This window comes from Anarrhichthys ocellatus, unplaced genomic scaffold (genome assembly GCF_004355925.1).
Source record: "Anarrhichthys ocellatus isolate YVR2014 unplaced genomic scaffold, GSC_Weel_1.0 scaffold43, whole genome shotgun sequence".
NCBI classification, from domain to species: Eukaryota; Metazoa; Chordata; class Actinopteri; order Perciformes; family Anarhichadidae; genus Anarrhichthys; species Anarrhichthys ocellatus.
The window spans coordinates 205,336-228,808 of NW_022280073.1; the positions used below are offsets into that span (position 1 = coordinate 205,336).

The window sequence follows — 23,473 nt, forward strand, 5'->3', positions numbered from 1 at the left end:
TCACATAATACAGCATGTTCCGAACATCTGCAAGGACAAATACAAGTCAATGGGATGCTCATTCTTTGAATCTGTAAATGGTTCATTGTACCATCCCACTATTATCACACCACGGTTGATACTAATCAGTCTACATTCCTTAAAACAATCCTTGATTAAGCACTTCACTCCTATAACATCATCAGACTCACAATACTCCCATTGCTTTTAAAAGCCGGGTGCCCCTTCAAACTCAGAGTTCAGGTGGATGTTAGTGCCAAATTTGAAGAAATTCCCTCAAGGTGTTCAGGAATAATGGACCGGATGGACAACCCCGAAATGTTATGCCTCCAGCCACAGCTGTTGCCAGTGCGGAGGCACAAAAAATGCTGCAAATAAATAAAATCACTCAAGACACTTGAAATACAGAAAGAAATGTTATTGGAGTACTAATAATATCTGGCTTTATGCACATATGCTTAGACACATACAGTATTCGCAGAGACACAGGCTCTACTCTATTGTGGTCACAATGCCAGTGGTTGGGATCATTTTTTGTTTTTATACAATTACACGGTGCTAATCTATTTTGCACCTGTAATTTCTTGGCTCCAAACGAATGTGTTTGTGCTGAGGTGGGAGGAGAGAGTGGGATTTTGGTGGCTTTTTTTGGCACAAAATAGGGTTTTTTCTAAACCATTGGCTCTCTGCCTACCTGTGTACTTTTCCTCCGTAGAAGGGTTTGGTGTGGAAAGTGACAGTGGCAGAGTACCCACTCTTGGCACAGTTGATAGTGACCTTTCCCCCGAGTTCCACCCACGGCACGGTCAGGATGGAGCGGGCGTAGGCACAGGGCAGTGTGAACACATACTCCTCATCATGCTCCAACAAATACAGCACGCCTGGGAGAAACAGGACAGGTTGAAAAGAGAGACAGCAGGAAGAACCACCTGCGGATGTTTATTGTCAACACGTTCTCACTCTCAACTAGTCAAATACCGACGCTTGGTCAGTGGCCCTACACTTCAAACTATGAGCCTCTAGGTACCCCTGTAGCATCAGTTTTGGATGTATCAGTTATCACTCCGTACATTCATTGTATATTTTCAAAATAAAAGTACTTCGTTAAGCTCAGGAAAAGATTGTGGTTTGGGTTAGAATAAGCAGATGTTTTTTATGTAACTGGCCTTAGTTCGAAATTTATAAAACAAAACTACGATAAAATAAGTCAACATTGACTTGGTTTCATACGGGACACAAACATTGGTCTCCTGGGTGAAAGTCCTGTGTTTGTAAGACCCAAACATCCTCTCATCCCATCCACTCTGAGTGAACTTCCTCACTCTATATACTACGTTGGTTGCTGTCTAATAATGACTTGAGTGGGTTTGTATTGGAGTGAGTTGAAAGCGCGGTGCTTCTCGTAACAACGCTAAAGAGTGCCTCGGTGTGTCGGTATCAGACCCCAAGAAACGCTGACCAAGCGTTGGTATTTGACAGGTTGGGACTTGGGAGTGAGAACGGGTTGTTAATGTAGAATTACTGCTGTGATTAACACAATAGACCTTCAGACACCATGTGAATCTATAAAGACAAAGCATAGCAGTTACATATTTGAAGTGGAGTAAAAAGAACAATATTCCATTGAAACATGGTGATGTTAAAGTATAAAGTTGACATTCAGAAATTGAGTACAAGTGACTTAAAACTGTTTAGGTACAGTGAGAAGTGTAAGCCAGTACAAACGTCTTGAGTAAATGTATTTAGTTACATTCCATCACTACATACAGAACATTTTTGTGAGCTTGAAATTGCCCTTCTCTGTCATTTTGGTCCCCACCCCACGCAGCTAAACCCAGTGCAGCGCAGCTCAACTCAGTGTACATGTGCGATGTAACCCCACACACTTCCACCACACATCAGACTGGCCAGTTATCACCCACAAATTTAGCCAGTTCAGAAGGAAGACAAGATGACCAGGGCTCATTAATCCTGTGCGCCGTCATGACCTCTATTTCCAGCAAAAGTGGGGTTTCGTGTTATATTCTTGGAATCCCTTGTGATGAATATAGCACTTGTTATGCAGATTTACTATTTTGATCGCCGTGTTGTGAATCAAAAGTGGCAGTGTTAGCGGATACAGTGTGAATGAACTTTCATTATCTCCACAAACATAAAGAGCTGTGAAAACCACCATCTGCCTCTGGCTGCAGATTTGTGCGGAGTTATTTTAGCCATGCTGCCCTGCATTGCTCTGGGGATGGCACCACTTTGGTCCAGAATAAAATAACTCAACACACACTGGATAGATGGCCATGATGTTGCATACAGACATTCCTGGTCCCCAGAGGATGAATCCTACTGACTATGGTGAGCCTTGTTGTATGTTGGACTCACCCTCCTGAGATCCTGTCTCTAGCTTCCATGGATTTTGAGAAAGTCAGAGGAGCTAAAACAATGGCATTGCATTGCGATTCAGAATCCCGCTTTGGCTCTGATTTAGGCTGCCTCCTGTCCCTCGTGAGCTCCCGTCCAGCCCTCCCTCTCTGCTGCTTATATAACAGACAGCTGTCCTGTGCCCAGTCTGCTGCCATGGGCCCAGGTCTAACACATACACATCTGTTTGCCCAAGACACACACATACGGACACACACTTCCTCATCTAAAAGACCCACAAGCAGAAAACACACACAATGTCCTTATTTCCTATAGTGTGTGATTTTCCCCCCCAGATGTTTTCACTTGATTGTGTGCATACAAGCATGTGTGTATTTGTGCATCTGTGAAACAAAGACCTACATGCTGCAGTCAGTCAGTCATGCTCTAGCCGCTGCTACACAGGGAGCTGACAGATTAATCCAGGTTGATATGTCATAAATAAAGGAAAGGAAGCTGTTTAGTTTAGATTTCATATCACAAAACAGTACAGTTCATAGCATAACATTGTCCTTGTTTGCCACTCAGGCTTGTATTTAACGCGTGGCTTTTTTCCGAGGGTCCGAGGGTGAGAGCGGTGAACAAGGATGTGCGGCAGCCTGGAAGTGCTACAGTCTTGTTCAGCTGCAGAGGGAAAGTGGGCACGGTGACATGCATTCCAGATGTTGTCATTGCTGACTAAGAAAGAGTTTGGGCCTGTTCTGTATCTCACAGCTGCAGAGGTCAGCAACCTTTTTTCGATGTTCTTGTTAAGTGTATCCATATCAACATTAAGGTTAACATTAAGTTTAATTGTGACATCAGAAATAACAGATCTGTAATTTCATGTCATGCATACAGGCAGTGTGAATAGCAACACTTTATAAGAAGAATGTTCTCCTATAATCAGGACATCGTAATTATACATGAGAGCACTTCTTATGAAAACATCCACATCTGAGATGATATCATTAACCCTACCAACCTTCCACCAGTCTGTTCATCAGTAACACATTTAGAGGTGCAAAATATGGAATTACAAGCATATTCATCACCTCCACACGGCTCCCAACATGGCGGCGGCTGGACCATAATAGTGCAAACAGTGGCAACAGTGCTGACAGCCAACTGTGTTTACCTGAAGGGGAACCGAAACGGTGGGTGCTGCGCCTCTGTGACGACGCTCCGGGTCGGGACGACGTTATCGGCTGTAAGCGCTGTATGAGTTAGCCAGTGGGGCCCGCTCACATGACTAACATACAATAAAAGGCATGCGCTACATCAACGACGCACAGACAAGCTCGGACTACAATACAGAGGGAGAGTGACTTCATTCTCTGCTCAGTTAGACATTAGTTCACTATATCTTTACATAGTGAATAGCTGTTTGCTGCTGTATTAATGCTCTGCATCTTGTATAGAGAGCCTTTTACAGGCTGTCTTTGGCTTCAGGGCACTGAGGAAAATTAGCTCGATGTTTTTCAGAACGACACCAACAAACAGGTGCAGGAGGATGTAGCAGTGGCGTGGGAGGACTTGGGTGAGGGTACGTTTTTTTAATAAAAAAAAAAAAATCTTTTAAGAGGCACGTGAACAGCGCTACACAGCTTATCCTGGGACACTACTATCTGCTGCCATTGTTTTGGCTTGTTGAACAGGCGATTCTACTTTTGTTGCAATTGTAACCGCTTTATCCAGTGTTGAATCTGGTTCAGCATGCAGCATTGACGCTGGGATTGGTCGCAAGTTAAATTAGCTGGTCACGGATCATTTAATCAATGTTTATCAAAATTACATTTTGTAACACGGTCATGCAGCCACACACTGCGCAATGGTCTCATGGAGTTCCTGTGCGCGCGTGTTTTCTGGCATGAACTTTCCCTTTGGCCGTGTTTCTAAAGCAGCAACGGCAGAGCGAACAGCATCAACCTGCGTCTGGCAATGAGTGGAGGATCCCCTCGGTTCCGGGGACATGGAGTAAAGTGGCTTTTCCCCAGAGTTTTAGGCACGTGGCGCGTGGCCCGTGGCATTTTTCACCAGCAAGTATTTGTATTCGTACATCTGCATCCACATGTCGAAAGGCATCATGTGCTGTTGCGGCAAAGCTGGCTGTGCGGCGAAGGGAGTTTTTGCTCATGACGTTTCGCGGGTTTAGGACCGTGACATCGTCACCACTAAACGTACAACAGCTCTTGTCATATGCAGTTGTGTGATGTTTATCTCCTGTGTACCAAGTTATCAAACTTTTGCAAATTTCTAAAAGTAAAACGTGATAAGGAGGAGTCATCGAGGACTGGTCCCCGCTAATGAATGCTTACTGCTGGCCTAATTACAGCTAGCTTTCACTGGCCCGAGGCTACGCAACCACACTGGCCTGCTTTCCACTCTCTCTCTCTCTCTCTCTCTCTCTCTCTCTCTCTCTCTCTCTCTCTAATAAACACACACACTTATTAATAAAATAAGTAACACTATTTTGCTGGTTGCCTTTAGTTACATTGTCCTAAAGTTATCTTGAGGTTACATTCAGTTAAATTTGGTTATGCTTATATGTTGCCAAACTGCTGCCAAAAGGTAGAGAAGCTATTTGTTAAACCATTTACATGATTTCATAAAAGCTGACAGTTGTTATTCTAAAAAATGACTGATGCAGAGAGAGGACTGGCGGAGGCCACTGATTCTAAGTGACTTCAGTGATGTGAGGAGGATTTGTCCCTCTGAACTTACTACATCCTCAGGATGTCACCTTATCCTCGCCCGACGCTGTTCTACACATAAACTTGAGGAATAGGTTTGAAGTCAGCTCATCCGATGCATGGGTGTCTAGTCTCTGTCTAGTTTCGCAGCAGCCTGGCGTTAGCTGTGTAAGATGTAATCAATGTGAACACAAAATGCAAACGTGGATGACACCACTCTGTTTTGCTGAAACGGTTTTCCAATTAGAGGCTGCAGATGGAGCACACATACGAGTGCTGCTGTTTTGGAGAGCTGTGGGGATTTAATCAGCTGAAGGAGGCTCTCGTACAGTCTGCAAACAGCTGTGGATGTCAGATTGCGGTAATGATTAACCATTTAATCCATCTGACAACAGACTGCTCTGACATTTTTCTCGTTATTGTTATTCAAAACCCCAGGAACTTCTTTTAATAATGTTCCAAATATGTCTACTGGTTTCTGGTACTGGCAATTTATTTATTTCATCCAACATTATTAAGACATTTCTGCCAGATCCAACAGTTTGTATGATAACTTACAATTATTTTTGTTGGGTTTTGATTGTGTTTTCCTACAAATGTCCAGAAACACAAGCAATCAGTGTGTTTGGACAACACCCTGTGGTGTTTAGGCCAAACAACTATTTGGTTAGGTATCAGAAAAGATCGTGGTTTGGGTTAAAATAACTACTAAAGTATTCATTTCAGAAGTTACCAAACAAATAGGTCAACGTTTGGGTTAGAATAACTAAGAAAGTTACGTTACTTAAGAATGGTAGTTATGTGACAAATAAGTCAACGTTGACTTTGGTTTCACACGGGACACAAACAGCGGTCTCCTGGGTCAACTTATCCTCATACAACAGTTTGTATGATATCTTAAGAAAAGTTACTACTCATTTTTTGTGCGTTTTCCTACGAAAGCCAGAAATATATATACCTTTCTGATCATTACATGCATATGGTCTTTTCAAAATAAACTTCTGTCTTCACAGTAAACAACTAAGTTAGGTTTAGGCAACAAAACCACTTAGTTCGGTTTAGGAAAAGATCGCCGTTTGGGTCAAAATAACTACGGAAGTGCCGTTACGGAAGTACGCAAGTTACCTGATAAATAAATCAGTGTGACTTCTTGTTCCAAATGGGGACCTAACAGCAGTCTCCCGGGTCAAAGATCGCTGATTGTTGGACCCAAACACTGCCCCTCCCACCCGCCCCTGGCTTTTGCGGCCTCTATACTTCCTCGTTTATGATTAAGTTGATAACATAAGCAATGATTTTGTGGGGTACCTACCAATTACGCCACACTCATTTTATTAGGTATAGCTACGAACGCTGGATGAGACCAGCCTGCCTGAGTGAAGTTCTGGTGTTTTTAGACCCACCCATCCACCCCAACTTTTTCTCCCCTCTTTGTACTACATCACCTGTCCTGGGTCACGATTACGTGGTGTACATACAAAATGATAACGTGGGTTGTATACGAATTACAGTGCATTACTGTTCATAGGTATACAGAGTACAGTGTGCACTCTTGTACCATCTGCACCGCAGCAGGGCATTACAATCCCAAACAAATGGAAGAAACAGCTCTTCAAGGTCAGGAGAATATCAACCTGTAACCATGTTCCTTGTGCAATTATTTGCAATGCTCTGGAAATCAGGCACACACTTGTTTTTTTAGAACAGGCTACACGTCTTACCTTCCCCGACCATGGACACTCCAACAGACATGCCCAGGAACTTGCTCTTGGTCCAGATGTGAGTGTTGACACACATCTTCTTCTCCTTGCACTCGCAGTAGAAGCCTGACACAGGTGGGTGGTGGGACACCTGCTCCGCCACGAACCGAACACGATAGCAGTCTGAGTTTCTTCTGCTGCTGCCGTCCGTCCCCCTCTGTGGGGACCCGGGAATGGTAGAAGTGGCTGTGGGTGCCGAGATGGGCGCGGTACAGTTGGTAGTCCTGAGAGGTCGAACCCGGTCCCGAGGCACATACCAGGAACAGTGGAAGTTCTCACCCAGGATTGGGTTGTAGGGCTTCTTGGCCACGGCACCCTTCCGGCCCTCGTGGAAGGCAGTCAGGTAGTACTCCACAAAGCGGACAAAGCGCTCCTCTGGCGTGCAGCCAGAGGTGATGGAGAGGAACATGTTGGGGTGAGCCATGAAGTTGGCGTACATCTCCAGCAGGGAGCGCTTCTCCAGGATGAAGGTAGGGAGCACCACCTGACAGAGGGATGGACAGAGATGACAACAAAAACATGTAAAATCTACTGTGTGATCATTGTGCAGACGTCCTACAGTTGTGGTTGTATGAAAAAGATACACAAGTGAACAGAGGTGTTTTTGCTTTCAACATGATAGACAGGCTGACGTCTGAGGGGATCCAAAGAAACCTGATCCATAATGTGACTCATGTGTCTCTAAAGCACCCTTGAATACCTCCAGTACCGATGCCTTCTTATCCTTAAACATCAGCCTGAAATCTCAGAAATTAGGTTCCCATACAAGGAAACTGCATTGTCGATTACATTTGAAAGGAAATGCATTTTCATTGTCTATATTGCCGGTTGATTCATCCAAGGCAAGTGAGTTTGTATCTCGTTGTCTTGCTGCAGTGGAATGTGACAGCGGTATCTAATTTATTTTCTCTTTCCTTTCATCCTTTTGCTTTCCTTATAGCGTGGCCTCCATCACATCACTCATACACTCTTTTAGTCATTTTAGTAAAAGTAAAGTATGATTGCCTCGGAAAATGCAACAACTTAGATCAAATTTGGGCTTTTATGGACAATTATATTCACCTATAGCTTACAATCCTGAAGAACACTTGTATTAACACTAGTCATTGGTGACACACCGGCATTTCATACACACAAACAAAAAACACACACACACACACACATCCCAGCTAAAGCTTGATAAATCAATAAAGTTATATCATGGTAACTAAGACAGAGGGCTGTTTGACAGCTCTATGTGTATTATAGGCAGGAGTAGAATCAATAATGCGATAGCAAGCACTGTCCTTTCCCATCTCTTTCCTGACAAACATCATCAGGGGACTGACACATGAACTGGCCCATATGTATTATAGGTCCACTAACAGCTCCAATGGTACGGTGTGGTTTCATGTCATGTGATGGGGAAAGTTTTACTTCGTAATTTGCCGAAACTCTCTGTCGTCCTTCAGATTACATAAAGTCAAGCCCGTTACACAACCTGACTGTCCATATGATGACACCTCGCGGTCAAATTTGACGTTTTGATCGAGCCACACCAGAGGGCCTGAGTCAAAACGTCGATCCCTGTCACACTGCAACACCACGAGTCAATATGGACATGGCAAGAGCAAATGGTTCTTTCATAATCTGCCCACAGACCCCCCCGTCTCTCAGGTATTCGAGGTCAGAATCCCCTTCTGTTGCACATCGTTGGCACATTATCCCTGTGATCCAGAGCACTGGTCCAGCAGTAATCAGGTTGAGCTCACTGGTCTGAGAGAGTCATCACAATCACATGACCAGAGGACATCTGACTAACTACAACCAAAAACCAGGGCGGGGGGGGGGGACAAAGAGGAAGGCAAATGTTAAATGAATACGAGATGGTGTATTATTTATAGCACTGGCCCAAATATAGACACTAGTTTCACCACGGTACGCTGGTGGTAACAAGTAGTAACGCTGCAGCGTTTTGTGGTCTACCATTTGCGCTGGTCTAAACTGCCGGGCTGGGTTCATTAATCCAACCTGTTCACACTCCCAACTCAATAGCCTCTGCCCGCTCTATGTCGGCTTGGACAGGCCCCGGGTGAAGGCAGCTCGCGGCTCTGAGTAAGCTTTACAGCACACTCTCGCTTGGACCTTGTCGCTCAGCACTGGGAACTGGCTGACAGCATTGTTTCTTGGACGGGGTCTATCTCGTTGAAGGTTTGGTCTTTTCACACGCTACCTAAAACCTAATTGATAAAGGTAGAATCTTACACTTACCCGTGTGAGGTCCATGCCAAGTTTCAGCTGGGACAGGAGGTGAATCATGATGCTTCTCTGGTCATCCAGAACTCCCAGGTCTTCCTCCTCATTGTCCTCTGTGTCTGTGGTCTCGTCGCAGGGATCCAGGGTTTCTTGGCTGCTGGTTTGGCTCTGCTGCTGTCCCTGGTGGCGGAGACACAAATGACTATTGGGAAAACTAGCAAGAAGAGGGCCTTGTGAAATAGATAGCACAGATAGCGAAGACGGGAGTAGAACGCCAATGGCAGGCTTATACCCAGTCTACATCCGGTGAGTCAGACTACAGGGACATAGACAGATGTAGGCAGACTTAATGCACATATCGGCAAGTTCCGTTATCTATTTAGACGTTTGTTTGGGACTTTTGGAAGAGCAAAACAAAGTCCAGCTCAACAAACACTCTCATCATGTAATTCTAAAGGTGTATACTGTGTGGTCAAAAGGATGGGGACAACCCTTCCACATACCTTTTTGCCTTTGGCTGTTTGTAGTTGTGTTTGTTGTACTTAGTTCCAAGCAGGGAAAACTTAGATAACTTTAGATAATCATGCGCTTTCGGCTTTGAGGCAACAGTTTGTGTTTGATCATTTTCTGTTCCTTCTGTCCACGCTTGTGCGTTTCTGCAAGCATGATGCGAGGCTGATATGAAACATATTCATGAAACATTATTTTGGTTCAGAAACGTAGACATTCAATGTATGCTGTTGGTTTGATGAAATGTACAATGCCAACATTTTTTCTGGCAACCGGGTTGGGCCGGAATGTGGTCTTCTGTGCCCTGGTCTTCTTGACCTAGCCCTCTCTGACAAAAGGTCCATGGGAGACTAAAGATCAAGAGTGTTATCAGCTGGTCTGGTGAAAAGACAACTACCATCCTTTCTCGACCCTCTCTCCCTTCTATCTAATTTCCCTTCTTCTGTCTGTTCCTTTGCCTATTGACTTTGCTGTACATCCTCAGCTGGAGCATGAAATGAATCGATCGATCAGAAGAACAGGACAGATTGGCCTCTCAGTTGCTGCCCTCCTATTTCCAGATTAGGTTAATATCATCGAACCATTCTAACTGAACGAAAAAGGGAAAGATTCTTAAGGACCCCATTTGAAGAGTCTGACATTAAAAGAGGAAACTGTGGCTTCAAAATGGAACCATTTCAATTTGAATGTGTATTATTATAAGTATGGTTTTGGAGAGATTCCTGAGTCCATCACGGCTTTCCCTGTCCAGCCTCCCAGCGCTCTGCAGCCCCTTGGATCCTCAATCTGCAGCAGCTGAGGCGAAAGAGAGCCGTACTCTTATTGTTGCTAATGCATAATGTAAGAAGGAGCCCCCAGGCCCCACAGCAGAGAGGGGACTCAAAAGAGATCCCTCCACTGGCCCATTACTCATTAGTCTTTGTGATTTAACACTATAACGTGTGGAAGCAGAAAAATAGTACAGGGAATGTCACACAGCTTTAGTTTGTGAGTTACAATCCAGCTCCATGAAGTTCGTCACATGTAAAAAAATAAATCATGATGTTTGATCATACCAGGCTCAAGTTCATGGATATGCAATGAAATTAAGCTCAGAGTAATGCAAATGTAAAAAAAATGTTTTTGTAAATATCTAGCATGAAAAAATTCTGTGAATGTATCATCTAAATCATGAATGTGAACACAAAATCGTGGGCAGGACCAAATATTTCCCCAAATGAAAAACAAAATTCACAAACAAGGCAAGTGAAACTTGTGACCAAACCAACATTTAAATTGCCCATTGACCTGAATGAATGTAAACGCTGCTCCCTGTCCACAGGAGGGAACAGCATCAGGTGCAGGATCGTAGACATCACATGTCCTTAAAGGTACCGTAACGTTTGTTATACAAGTGCTACGTTTCCCTTCTATTTCATTTTTTAATGAATACATTTGTTTTCTGTGACTGCAGAACTGAGTCTAAAATAAGGGGGGAGCAATTAGAGATGTAATACTTACATTTAAAGCCCTGCTTTTAGGCAACAAACAGCATTACTAATAGTTCCATTCTTTGTTCACAATAAAAAGTATCCTGATATTAAATATCATCAATAAATAACTATGATTTGTGACTCAAAATATCCCAAAGAAAGTGTGTGTCATCCCAGATCTTACAGAGACTGTGTTTTCATTTCTGTATTACCTTTACTGGAGATATAGAAATGACAAATTAACTCAGTGGTTGGTTTCTCATTTTTACAGCTATCAATGTAGTTGTCCTATGTGTCATTCTAATAAGGTCTGAGTTGGAAATTGATAATATTATGTCTGGTTGTATGTGTTGGTTGTACGCAACAAGTGCACATTAACTTTTGAATTGCTTTTGCACAAAACATAACTCTGCATCACCCCAAGTCGTCATCATCATAAATAAGGCAAACGGTTACATTCCGTTAGTACCTTGCGTGTGCATAGTAATGATACTGTACGGCGATCATGACTTTATGTTAGCAGAAAACTTGCTAACTCCCCTTAATATTGAGGGTTGTAACAACATACATTTTTGTATTCTTAACCAGACCACGAGGTCTCTGAGGAAAGACTGTATTCTCACAAATTATGTACAAATATATACTCAGAATAGTCTGGCAGTAAAATAAGCAATGAAGGTAAATGACGCCATGCTGGAGGATTCAAATTATTGAGGTTAGTAGTGCGTGAATGGCGCATTGCAACTCTCAAACTGGCCCACCATCTTGTTTTATTGCAACCAAATGTGACACGAGAGGGTGGAGCTAAGTTCAACTGAACGCTGAATAATTTTTATGATACCAAAAGAGTTACAATTTACGGTCTTTCTAAGACGAAAACACGGACAACTCCCAGACCGGACAACGCCGTAGTAGCGACCTGTCAATCACAAGGTAGCCCCGTCCCAGAGAATTCTCTGCTTTATGGTCTGTTATGATGGACCATAATCTACTAAATGAACATCAAGGTGTATCGAAGAAGACTTGAAACTAGAGATTGAGACCATAAACCCATGTTTACAATGTTTACTGAGGTAATAAATCAAGTGAGAAGTAGAGTCATTTTCTCATAGACTTTATACAATCTGACTTCTTTTTACAACCAGAGGAGTCACCCCCTGCTGGCCATTAGAAGGAATGCAAATTTAAGACAATTCCACATTTGCTTCACTTTTCAGACCCAGAGGTTGCAGCTTCGGTGCACCACATTTTTTCAACCAAGTAGTTTGTTGCCTAAACGTGAGCTGTCTCCTTCGAAAACAGAAGTTTCTTTTGAAAAGACAGTGTATGCATGTATCGAGCGAATGTTGTCACGTTGAAGCGTTGGGTCACTGACCAAGTCTTTGGGTAAGACAACAAACAAGAGTAGTAACAAAACTCTCAGACTGTCCCTTTAAGCCTGAGAATCTAAAATAGGAAAATATTTATTTTGAATAATTCATTGACAATGGGGTTTACTCTGAGGTTATGTAAGAATGTGCCACACACATTCCCTCTGTCTCTCTCACACACACACCTACAGACCTACACACACACACACACACACACTTTCTTATCTGTGTGCCCAGTTTCTCTCCAATGCCCAGCTCCAGGAAGGTTATTACAAGTTGTAAATGGCTGGGATGTTTCAACTGTCTGCCCACCCTGCCATTTACACACATCACATTTCACACAAAATGCACACACAGTCTCACACTCTTGGCCATACAGATTCACAAACATACAATATAATCCTGCCAACTTTTATGGACAAACAACTATTATCCATCCACTCTCTGGATCATTGCTCTGGTAACAGAACAAAATGATGAACTAATATCACAACATGTGCGCACACACTCACACACATGCACACACAAACAAACACACACACACACAGTAGTGATTTCCCACTCACGTTGTTGGGCTGGCATGCATCCACTGCTGACTTGTTGGGAGTCCTGCTAGATTTCATGTCCACCATCCGGAGTAAGACAGACAGAGAGGTGGTGGGAGAGACCCTCGCTGATGTCCCAGCACCGACACTACCACAGCAAGTGACAGACGGAGCCGAGGGCAGGGTGACAGAGCCAGAGTGAGGAGAGGCTGACAGACATTCACAAAAGTGAGGTGAGACGAGAAGAAGAGGAGGAAGGAGGAGATGGACGGAGAGAGAGAGAGAGAGAAGGCGGGAGAGTATAGAGCTCTGCCTGCTACACTTTTGACAGGCAGATTAAAAGTGATGCCGACAATCCTCTCTATCCCCACCGGCCTCCCTCTTCACATAAGCCCCGCCCCCTGCACATACACACTGTGTTACATCAGAACCTGCCCTACTCCAATGCCTCCTCCTCCTCCTCTCACCATCTCCCTCTTGCCTCCTGCCTCCCCTCACTCACTCCCGTTCCCTCCCTCAGTGCTGCTTCCCTGCCTGTTTCACTCGTTCACTTTTATGTCCTCTTTCCGCCGTCCCATCCCCCTCTTCCTTCTATACCTCCATCCACCCCTGGCTACACAGTGCTGTGGTACAGTCTGTGTAATTACCACTATGGAAGCAACTGTGGGCTGAGGACTGAGTGCAGCTGCTCCTTATGCGCTTATTGTCAACTCAGCAACGGCGCACATGACGTGTTGGTGTTAACGGGCAACCCAGTTATGCAGTTTTTTTTTAAAAAGAAGAAAGAAAACACTTATGGAAACCTCAAGGGATGGTCCCAGTTCATTATATCCGCCAGGGGACCATTCTGCTGCAAAACTGTCTAACATTGTGGGTGGCCAGTTATGGCTGCATGCTCAAGGAGCTCTCGTGGTTGCACTCTTCCAGTCAGAAGATCGGCGGTTCGGTCACCCGGCTCCTCCAGTCCATGTCGATGTGTCCTTGGGCAAGACACTTAGCCCCAATTGGCTGTATATGTGTTGTAAATGGGTAGTTAGTCCTAATGGATAGTGGCACCTTGCATGGTAGCCCCTGGCATCAGTGTATGAATGGGTGTGAATGGGTGAATGACATGTAATGTTAAAGCGCTTTGAGGCGTCGGAAGACTAGACAGGTGCGTACAAGTACAAGTGCATTTACTATTTACTTTATTGCTTGTTTTGTACCGACTGCTGACTCCTAACTCACATGCTTTTCCAGTCCCTGGCTGATAGGGGCCACAAGTGATCACACAGCTGAGTACATCTCTGACCCCCCCCCCCCCATCCGCCACCCTGCGCCCACAGAGGAGGGATAACAGTTTGCAGTGTGTTGGCTAACAGCTAACAGAACTATCAGTGCACACAGCGCTGCATAGCTGCCGGACACTGCTCTGCAGCTCACTGTTATTTTACATGTTTACATTTTATATATTGTGCTATATTCAGGTTCAATCGATAAGTCGTCCTCAATAGTTATGTGGCCTTCTAAATCAACATAAACTTTAAGTTATTTTTATCTTTGAAAAAAAATTTGAAAGCCTGGGAAAGAATGTTGACATTTACTGCAAATCACTGATAGGTTGAATATCGACTTTTTTGCATTCGGTCAGAACAAGTGATGAAGTACAACGAGCGACACGTAGAGCAAGTGATGTGAACATCATGCGACAGTTATTGAACGTTATGTTGTATAATAACAAGTTTAACAGGGGAGAAACTCTACTAAGGGCGGGTGGAGTGGGTCAAACAAACACAGGACAGTTATGTTGTATAATAACAAGTTTAACAGGGGAGAAACTCTACTAAGGGCGGGTGGAGTGGGTCAAACAAACACAGGACATTCACTCAGGAAACCGCTGTCCATGTCCCCTGTGAAACCAAAAGTAAGCAATGACTTAAAGCTTGTTATGTAGTTCCGCTTTATGTTGTCACGTTGCGTTGTTACATTATTATTTAACACAAACCATGATCTTCTTTCTCACCTAACCAAGCTGTTCTGTTGCCTAAAACTAACCAATTGTTTCACAACGTTAACCACGTGGCATTGTGCGTTTCTGCTAGCGAGGCTGACATGAAACCTATATATGAAATATATACTTGAGGCATTTGAACGAATAAGTATTTCCATTTGTGCACGTGGGTATTTGTCTATCCTCCTAATCCTTCTCATACCCCATGACTCGTCTTTATTCCCAGCGGGCTGATCAGCAGCAGACCAAACACATGACTATCTCCCACTTTTTTCTTGCCATTGTTTTTTCTAAAAACTTTTATTGTACAGTGGAAAGATGAGACAAGGAATTTGAAGTTAAACAGTTGATGCAACAAGGCATTCAGACACAGGGTCATAAGGTCACATGATTTCACATTTACATGCTACCTAAAGAGACGGATTGAGAGCAGTGAGGTGAGTGGGATGAAAAACCAACAGAAGATGAGAGACTTCTGTCAACTCCATTCTAATCTCTTGGTAATCCCCCCCCTCCACTCCTTCCATCAGATTGATTCAGGTTGAACTATTAATTCCGTGTTCACTGTCATGGCAACCAGCAGCTTATGGGATCAACCGGTTTCTTCTGCAGATCACCACCTTGTCATGATGGACAAAACAGGTATTTGGATACACTATGATATAAGTGTAGTTTTTTGTGTTTATAGACACTTATATATGTGTAAATTGTCTATGCTGGCTTGTGTGGATGATTGTAGAAGTGTGTGTATTTTGTGTGTGTGTGTGTGTGTGTGTGGCTGCTTCATTGCATTCTTAATTAATTAAGGAGTGTTCGTGATTCACCAGAGGGGCTGGTGTCAGGGGTGGGACTTCATTTTTGTGTTTTATTTTTCCTGACCCTCCCCAGAGATATAAATAGTTTTTGAGTGACGGGGAAAATAACTGACCCTCCCCCCATCACAAATAACCATCATTTGTTATATTAACAACAAAGTTAGGGAGTATTAGAGAAAATAAAAAGCAAAAAAAAACCTTTTTCCAACCATCAACGAGCAAACAGAGTGAGAGTAATCACCAAAACAAACAGCTGACTTCTTAAGCAAAATGCAAATCCTCCTTACAAAAACGTGCATCATCACACTCGCTGTGTGTGCACCTCAGCAGAATACGGGTCCTCTCCTCTTACTCGGTTTAATTTCAGCCTACATGCACGCTTGTTTCTGCCCGACATTGTTGAATCAGAGCAGCTAATATTGGAATGAGTCCTTAAACCAGGAAATGTGTCGGCATGTTTGCACTTCCAGTTCCTGCGTCTCGAAGTCGGTGGGTTTTTTGTTAACAGGTTTTTGGTTAGATGCCTGAAACAAGGTCTGTGGTTAACGCAAGCTTAAGAGATTTTAAGTTTTGTTTTATACTACATGAAATACGTAAGTAAATACCCCGGTCATGAATTTTGAAGCCATCTCGTGTCTTAACAAAGGCGGTTGCTAACAAGTGGCTAAATGTGTAAAGCTCTCTCTATTGACAAAATAAAAGACCCCCCCCCCCAAAGTTTTTGATGTGCTTCCCCGGTTCCCCCCCCCCCCCCATACAAAGCATACTCTTTGCCTCAATTGTAATTTTTTTGACCGTGTCAATGTATTTGAAGCTTTTATGTGTTGTCAACGCTATGAATGGATGTGTTAGCATGTTACGTGTGTCCCAGCAGAATGAAGCAGGAATCTTTCAAAAGCTCCTTCCTCCTGAATAATAAATGAGTGGGCGGTCCTCAGAGAAGAGTGATGACAGAGACAGAAAAGAGATGGAATATTCCATGGAGTGACTGCGGCAGGACAAGAGACCAGTGTATACAACATAGAGGTGTGTGTGTGTGTGTCACGGTGGATGGAGTGCTTTTTTAACACACAGGCATATCCTGACTTTACTTGAGCACGCCATTTCATTCTCACTCTCAGTAGAGTTGCAGTAAAGGACTATAGCGGTGTCCCAATTCACACCACATACTCCAGTGTTCTGGAGAGCAGCATCGATAGTGGAATACCCTAGTGGGACAACGGAGGCTCATTGCATTCACCAAAGGAAAAAAAAATGGTGGCCATACCTGATAAATATGAGAAAAGATGTCATAATTGAAAAGGTTAAGGTGGTTTATCAAACATCACTAATTAAGTCAGAGGCTTGATGGTGCCAGAAATCTGATTGAAAGTTCCAGGTCTGTTAACTCTGACTATAAAATCCCCCAACCTACAACTACAGACTACAAGCTATAACCTAACTGCACACAGTGAGTGCAACACACATTGAAATACAATTTAAATACACACAGTTTAAATAAAAAAGAAACATTTTTACGATTAAATACATGTACTTTGTCACCCAAACCCTGGAGGTGTTCGGACCAAAAGCTCCCTCAAGTAAACTGTGAAGGTATTGTCCCAGAGCGCTGGGGAACCGGCTTCCTCCAACTGTCACACACCATTTCCTCACTGACATACACATCTGCTAAATGTCATTAAAGAGTTGTGTTTGCTTTGATTTCCCCGCTGAGAGACAGACAGCATCGCCCACCGATGCACTCTTCTCTTCTGTGACAATGTTCTGTTCCAGTCTGCTGTGCATGAGCGGCTTCTCTGCCCAGCGCACTGAGCCCGAGTCCGTGGTGTGTGGCACCATCCCTGAGCCGCGGCTTTGAACACACATCAACACCATCGTGGTGTTGTACCTTGATTTAAAGCTGCTCTTCTCGTCCGCACTGCACCGCACTTACTGGACTGATTAATGGCTTATTGATATAAGTGTTCAATTTGTCATGTCTTGGAGTCTTTTGTCACCTCAGCTATTCAAGGGCTTAGGTTTTGTTTCAACATTGAGGGGGACACACACATATAAAGCGATGTGTAAGACCTCCGCAGTTCATTTTGAGTGTCAAACACCTGCGTTCTGGTCAATCTGTAATCCAAATTTTCACGTCAATTAAACATTATTTAATTTGAAATAATTTACAAGCCCCGGGACTTTAATAGGTCAAACCGTATATATTGAGCGAAAAGTTGGTATTATATATTATATATATATATATTATATTATATATTATTATATATAAAAATATGTCAATTTTCCTGTAGTCGAGCAAATGGTTTCTGCTGGACCCTACTTTCATTTTTTATTTATTTATTACCTCATAGGATTTAGTATCAAACTGATAGGGTGTGAGTTGTTACTCCTTTGACACAGTTACAGTTCTGACGTTCAACATCATCATCCCAGAAATCCCAGAAATGATCACGCACAGGCTTGTGCTATTTGGCACCCCCTGGTGTTTGGGAAAAAATGCTGTTTTAAAGATGAAATGAGGATAAAAGAGAGAGATGGAGAAATGAAGCAACTGAAATGATGGACTGAAAAGACTGAAAACTGAAAGGAAAAAAGCACTCAGTCTGACGACAAGAATGATCTCCCTGTACTGGTAAAATGTTGCTATTTCTCTCCATTTTCTTTCCAGCCGTACACTTCACTCTGGGTGTGCAGGTGGTCTGAATGCAGATGGTTTACACCTCTCTCCCCTCGTGTGAGATTCTGCCATCTAGATGTAATATAGCGCTGTCCTCTTCCCCTCTAAGGGATATTCACTGCTCACCTAATGGTGGTGGAAGAGCTCTGTACAGCTGTTCTTTACGGCCCTGGTCCTACACACAAGGCGATCCCAGAGACGTAGAGATGCACCGCTCCGTTTCACCTTGAGATGCTGCTTTATGATCTTTATTTATTGGTCCGGTTTCACTTATATCGCTGTAGTATATAGTGGATGTCACAGCTACAACGTGGCTCTGCCTTTGTATTAACTGATGTTAGGAAGCAGTTAAAGAGTTAGATAATGAATCCCAAAGCATATTGCTCTGAGGTTACTGAGTGATATAGTACTACAGAGGCATGTTGAACAGATTTGCCCTGACAAAAGCTGTAGCCCATCTGACGCCAGTACTTGGACAAGCTGGTCTCACTCCAAAAGGGCCTAAACACCGACGCTTGGTCAGTGCCCCTCGGACGCACCGAGGCTCGCTTCAGAGTCCGTATGAGCGTGCAACACTCTGTCATCTCTAATGTAAACCCAACCGCGTCATTGTTAGACGATCAAGGCAACCGGCGCGGTATAAAGAGCAGAGAAACTCTGCATAGGGTGGTTGGGAGGGGAGGCTGGATGGACCAGACAAACAGGAAGTGTTCTGTCTGAAACCAAGTCAACGTTGACTTATTGTGCCATGGTTCTGTCTCATAACTTCCGGACTTACTGTAATTAATGCACTTACGCAACAATTGTATCTATTTTACGTGTTCTAACCCAAACCATGATCTTTGCAGAAACCTAACCAAGTACTTATGCTTGGTTAGGTTAGATTTGGTATAAGTAAACCAAAAAACTATGTAAACCTATGTTGGAAGTTTATTTTAAAAAGACACTGTATGCATGTAACGAACATACGTTACGACGTTACCGGGGTACCTAGAGTGTCATGGTTTGAAGCTTAGGGCCACCTGACCTAGCGGCGGTATTTGATGAGTCGGGAGTGAGAATGTGTTGACCACTCTTTAACCAAACTGCCCTTCTCAGACTTGGACCGTGACGTCAACCCCCACACATGAAAGTTCAGATGTGAACAGGAAGAAGATGGTGAGCTGTTTCCACCTGTGTTCATGCAGTGACTGATAGGGGCATGAAGACCACAATGTACAGGAAACCTACTCACACGGACCAGTACCTTCATTTGAACTCTGACCAACTCTACCTCCTTCTGGACCCTAGCCCTATTTTTAGGCCTCTGCTCGAAAATTGCATAGCCATACTCAAGAGAGTCCTGAGCTCTAACTACAAGGTCTATTTTAATAATTTTGATGCTAGAATACTGGTAACACTTGTGAGATGTGTTGAATTGTGTAAATATTGTGTATATGTTACTGGTTAATAACTGATACACTTATGGCACAGCTCAAATTGAAAAAGTTTCAGGTTCGCCTGAAAAAAAGCACTTGTATTGAACATATTCTTTTTTAATAATGCAGCTGCAAGCCTAAAAATACGCCACAGACATAGCACAACACGTTTTACATGTCCCCACAACATATTTTACTTCGATTGAGTGAAGCAGGCCAGCATAAATGGTCATAAAATTCAAAATTTAGATTTTCGGAACCAGCTGTTGCATTGCTGTATACTAATTTTATATACTATATAACTAAATAATAACTATATATTCACTTTTCTTATCACTAAGAGTGTTCAATAATCCTAATAAAGCAGTTTGACACCATTTTGAATAATTTTGAGCAGTTATGATGTGTCATATCTGTCATTCATAACAATAAATGGCTCATAATGTGTGTGTATGTTACCCTGGTAAGGCCTGTGATTGTCCGATTTACTCATGTGAGACCTTTTTAGATGCGGGATAGTCCAACGGGAGCCATGCGGGGGTGTTTGAGAATCTCCGTGTCTGTTTACTGACTAAAAATCGCAAAATGCTGGGCGAACCCCCTTCTCTACATGGATTGGTCCACCTCACAGAATCGTCTGCCATTTTGTCATTCATTCCGCCAGCGCATTGATCTCACTCATAGGCATGCAGCACAACATGGAGGAAGGAGCTGCGGCGAAATCCGCTGGAATAAATCTGTTTTTCATCGCCAAAACGTAAGTTTTTTTTACCCAATTTCTTTTCTCGTGACCTGTGGCTGATGTTTGCATGTATACCCATAACTTTTGAACGGTTTGAAAGAGAGTAATTTCGACGACGCTGATCGTCTCCGGGTTGAATCACGCCCCTCCTACATGTGTTCATCCGCCATGTGCGATCCCTGCTCCGTGATGAGAGAGCCATAGAGAGAGCATAGGTCGTCGATTTTTGGCCAAAATTGTGGCAAATCTTCTAGATATCTTCCAGATATATTAGTTCATGTATAATTGTGTTTGCAGTGTTTACAATGGCTGGTATGATAATATGTCTGGAGCAACAATTATATTTCTTTATGAAAAATGCTTTCTACGACACACTGACTGCTACACTTTTCTAAAAAGACCCCGGTGGGGGTCTCTCGGGTCCTATTTAAAAGCAGGAAGAACACACCCTTAGAAGTATCATCAGACTCCCTCGTGGGGCTGGACTGTCTGTCTATCAATCGAGCCTTCAAAGTCGCAAACCACTCAACAACTTAAGATCTCTCTGAGTGGTGTGTGAAGTCATTATGTCATCACCTGTCACAGCTGTGGGAAACGGTCCGTCTGTGAGAGACGGAATTAACACGAGAAACATCAATCAACACCGGAGGAAAACTGCTCACAGCATCCACTGGGAAGAGGTCAAAGGCCATCGACCAGAGAAAGATCAAGAGACCTTGGGTACATCCCAAATCTCTTGATTGCTTCCACGTTTAACTCACTTGCGTCTTTTTCATGCGAGGAGAGAGGAAACAGGTTTTAAGAGAAATGAGACATCCTTTCCTCTGAAGCGTCACGTGAAGCGACGTCTGTTTCTGATCACAGCTGCATCAGCTGTCAGTCGGCTTTAACAGCTGCAGAGACTTTTGATGGAGTTTGTGTCTGTACACATGATCACTGTGCTAATACAAATAAAGACACAGTTATCATCACTGCCAGGGTAGAGGTGTTTTCTCTCTGTAGCCTGTTACCTGTTTAACAAACTGCATTGAGTATTTATACACAGTCTGTGGTATTTATACTGTGTTCTGTGTCCTGTTTATAAGCGCAGGACCGACTTCTACCGGCAGAATGCATTTGTCTTATTTATGAATTATTTGCGTCTGTATGTTTTGAAATTCTGATTGTGACGTCATTATTAAATAACCCAGAATATGATTCTGGTTTCTCTTGAACACTGGAATAAATCTATTAGGCTCATTGTTTCGGGGGAAATTGAAATTATATAACTCGTCAAACCAGACACTCAGGAATGATCAGCCTCATGTGACTGAATGGAAATGACGATAAATGATTTAAAAAGTGTTTTGTCTCTCCCACTCTCTCTGACTTTAATTGTATCCATCATACAAGTTATTGAGGGAAATAACAGATCATGAAAAGACAAATCTTTCTAACAAATGAAGAAAGTTGTTTGTGGTCCTTTTGTTTTTCAGTCTACAATGAACATATTTAAACCAGATGGTGAATCAGAAAACTAATCAAATATAAAACTAGAGTTTAATCTGTGATCTGTGTTCACTCTGGTACAACACTCCAGTGACATTGAAAAAAATCAGATCAGTCCGATTGGCTGCAGCATCCAATAAAATAACTGATGAACAATGAGGGGGCGTGTCAAGCGGTAAAACACTTCCTGGAGGGCTGCTCTCATGCGTCCTCGATCTTTGCTCCTCAGAGCAGAAATAAGAGCTTTGGGACGGCTGTCAATATGGCGATGCAGAACAACTTGCGGTTCAAGCGAGAAGCGAAGATATGACAAATAAGAGACTTGGGATGTACCCCATCTTTGAGCAGAGACAGGAGTTGCAAGCTCCTCTTCATCCACAACCACATGACAGATATTCCATACTTAGGTCACATGATGACACATGAGCCAACTCGAGGTCCAGGAAAAAGCTCCAGGAAAAGAAAAAAATAATTTACTTCCATCATCACATAGCGTGTGCTGTCTAAGTGTATCGGTAGGATGGCACTGAATCCAAGTTGATCAGAAAATGAATTAGTGAGCCAGTAGACGGCCTGGCAGCATGAAGGGAATGGCTGCTATGTGATGTCAATCAGAGATGATGAGGGAGGTCCAGAGAAATGAACCAGCTGTCACTCGGCTGAGACAGCGGCAACAAACAAAGGACCATGGGAAATTAAGGTCTCCAACAACCACCACTTTTAACATTCTCTGCCGGTCCCACCTTTGAAGAAGACAACAGATTTTTTACACGAGTAAGATGTAATTGGTTTTTCTGTGATGTTCAAGCTAAGAATGACCAGTCTCCAAAGCTGGAGATTCACGGCTGATGCCTAGCGGCTCCGTCTTTACAGGCCGCTTTAGCCTGAATGTCCCAATCTTTCTTCAGCTGCAGAGAGGCATTGGGCGTGTAGCACTGAATAGAACAGGACCATATATCAGTAACATTTATTCAGCAAAAAGCCACTTAATACATGTTATAACAAGATTAAGTCACATATAAAGTTCTTCAGCTTGTCCTCATAGAAGAACCCTTATTAGTTCATGGTAAAACCTTTTATAAAGGTTCCACATGGAACCCTTTCAGAGGATTCTACCTTGAACCGTGCTTAAAGGGTTAACTGGCTGGACTGTTAAAACCGTGACGTAAATTGTGGCACTTTTAGATCTGGAGAACATTTATGGATTTAACAAACTAGCAGCCGGTCAGGGTCTCGTCTTGCTAGTGGTAATGCCATGAACATTTTGTACCAGTGGAGTATATTTATTTGAGTCAGTGGTCTTTGCCAGCCATTTTTATAGTCAGTGTTTCTACTGTTAGGTGTCCATACAACCCGTTCTCACT

At 43.2% G+C, this 23,473-nt stretch overlaps 1 protein-coding gene across 1 annotated transcript in view; it reads right to left on the reverse strand.

Annotated features, from left to right (window-relative positions):
* Positions 1-23,473, reverse strand: part of LOC116395079 (oxysterol-binding protein-related protein 10-like) — a 54,408-nt gene that overhangs the window by 4,270 nt on the left and 26,665 nt on the right. The window contains exons 7-9 of the mRNA XM_031868610.1: positions 9,098-9,262; positions 6,809-7,331; positions 695-881 (exon numbers count right to left, since the gene is read on the reverse strand). Coding sequence (XP_031724470.1) covers positions 695-881; positions 6,809-7,331; positions 9,098-9,262 — 875 coding nt within the window. The remainder of the gene's footprint in view (positions 1-694; positions 882-6,808; positions 7,332-9,097; positions 9,263-23,473) is intronic.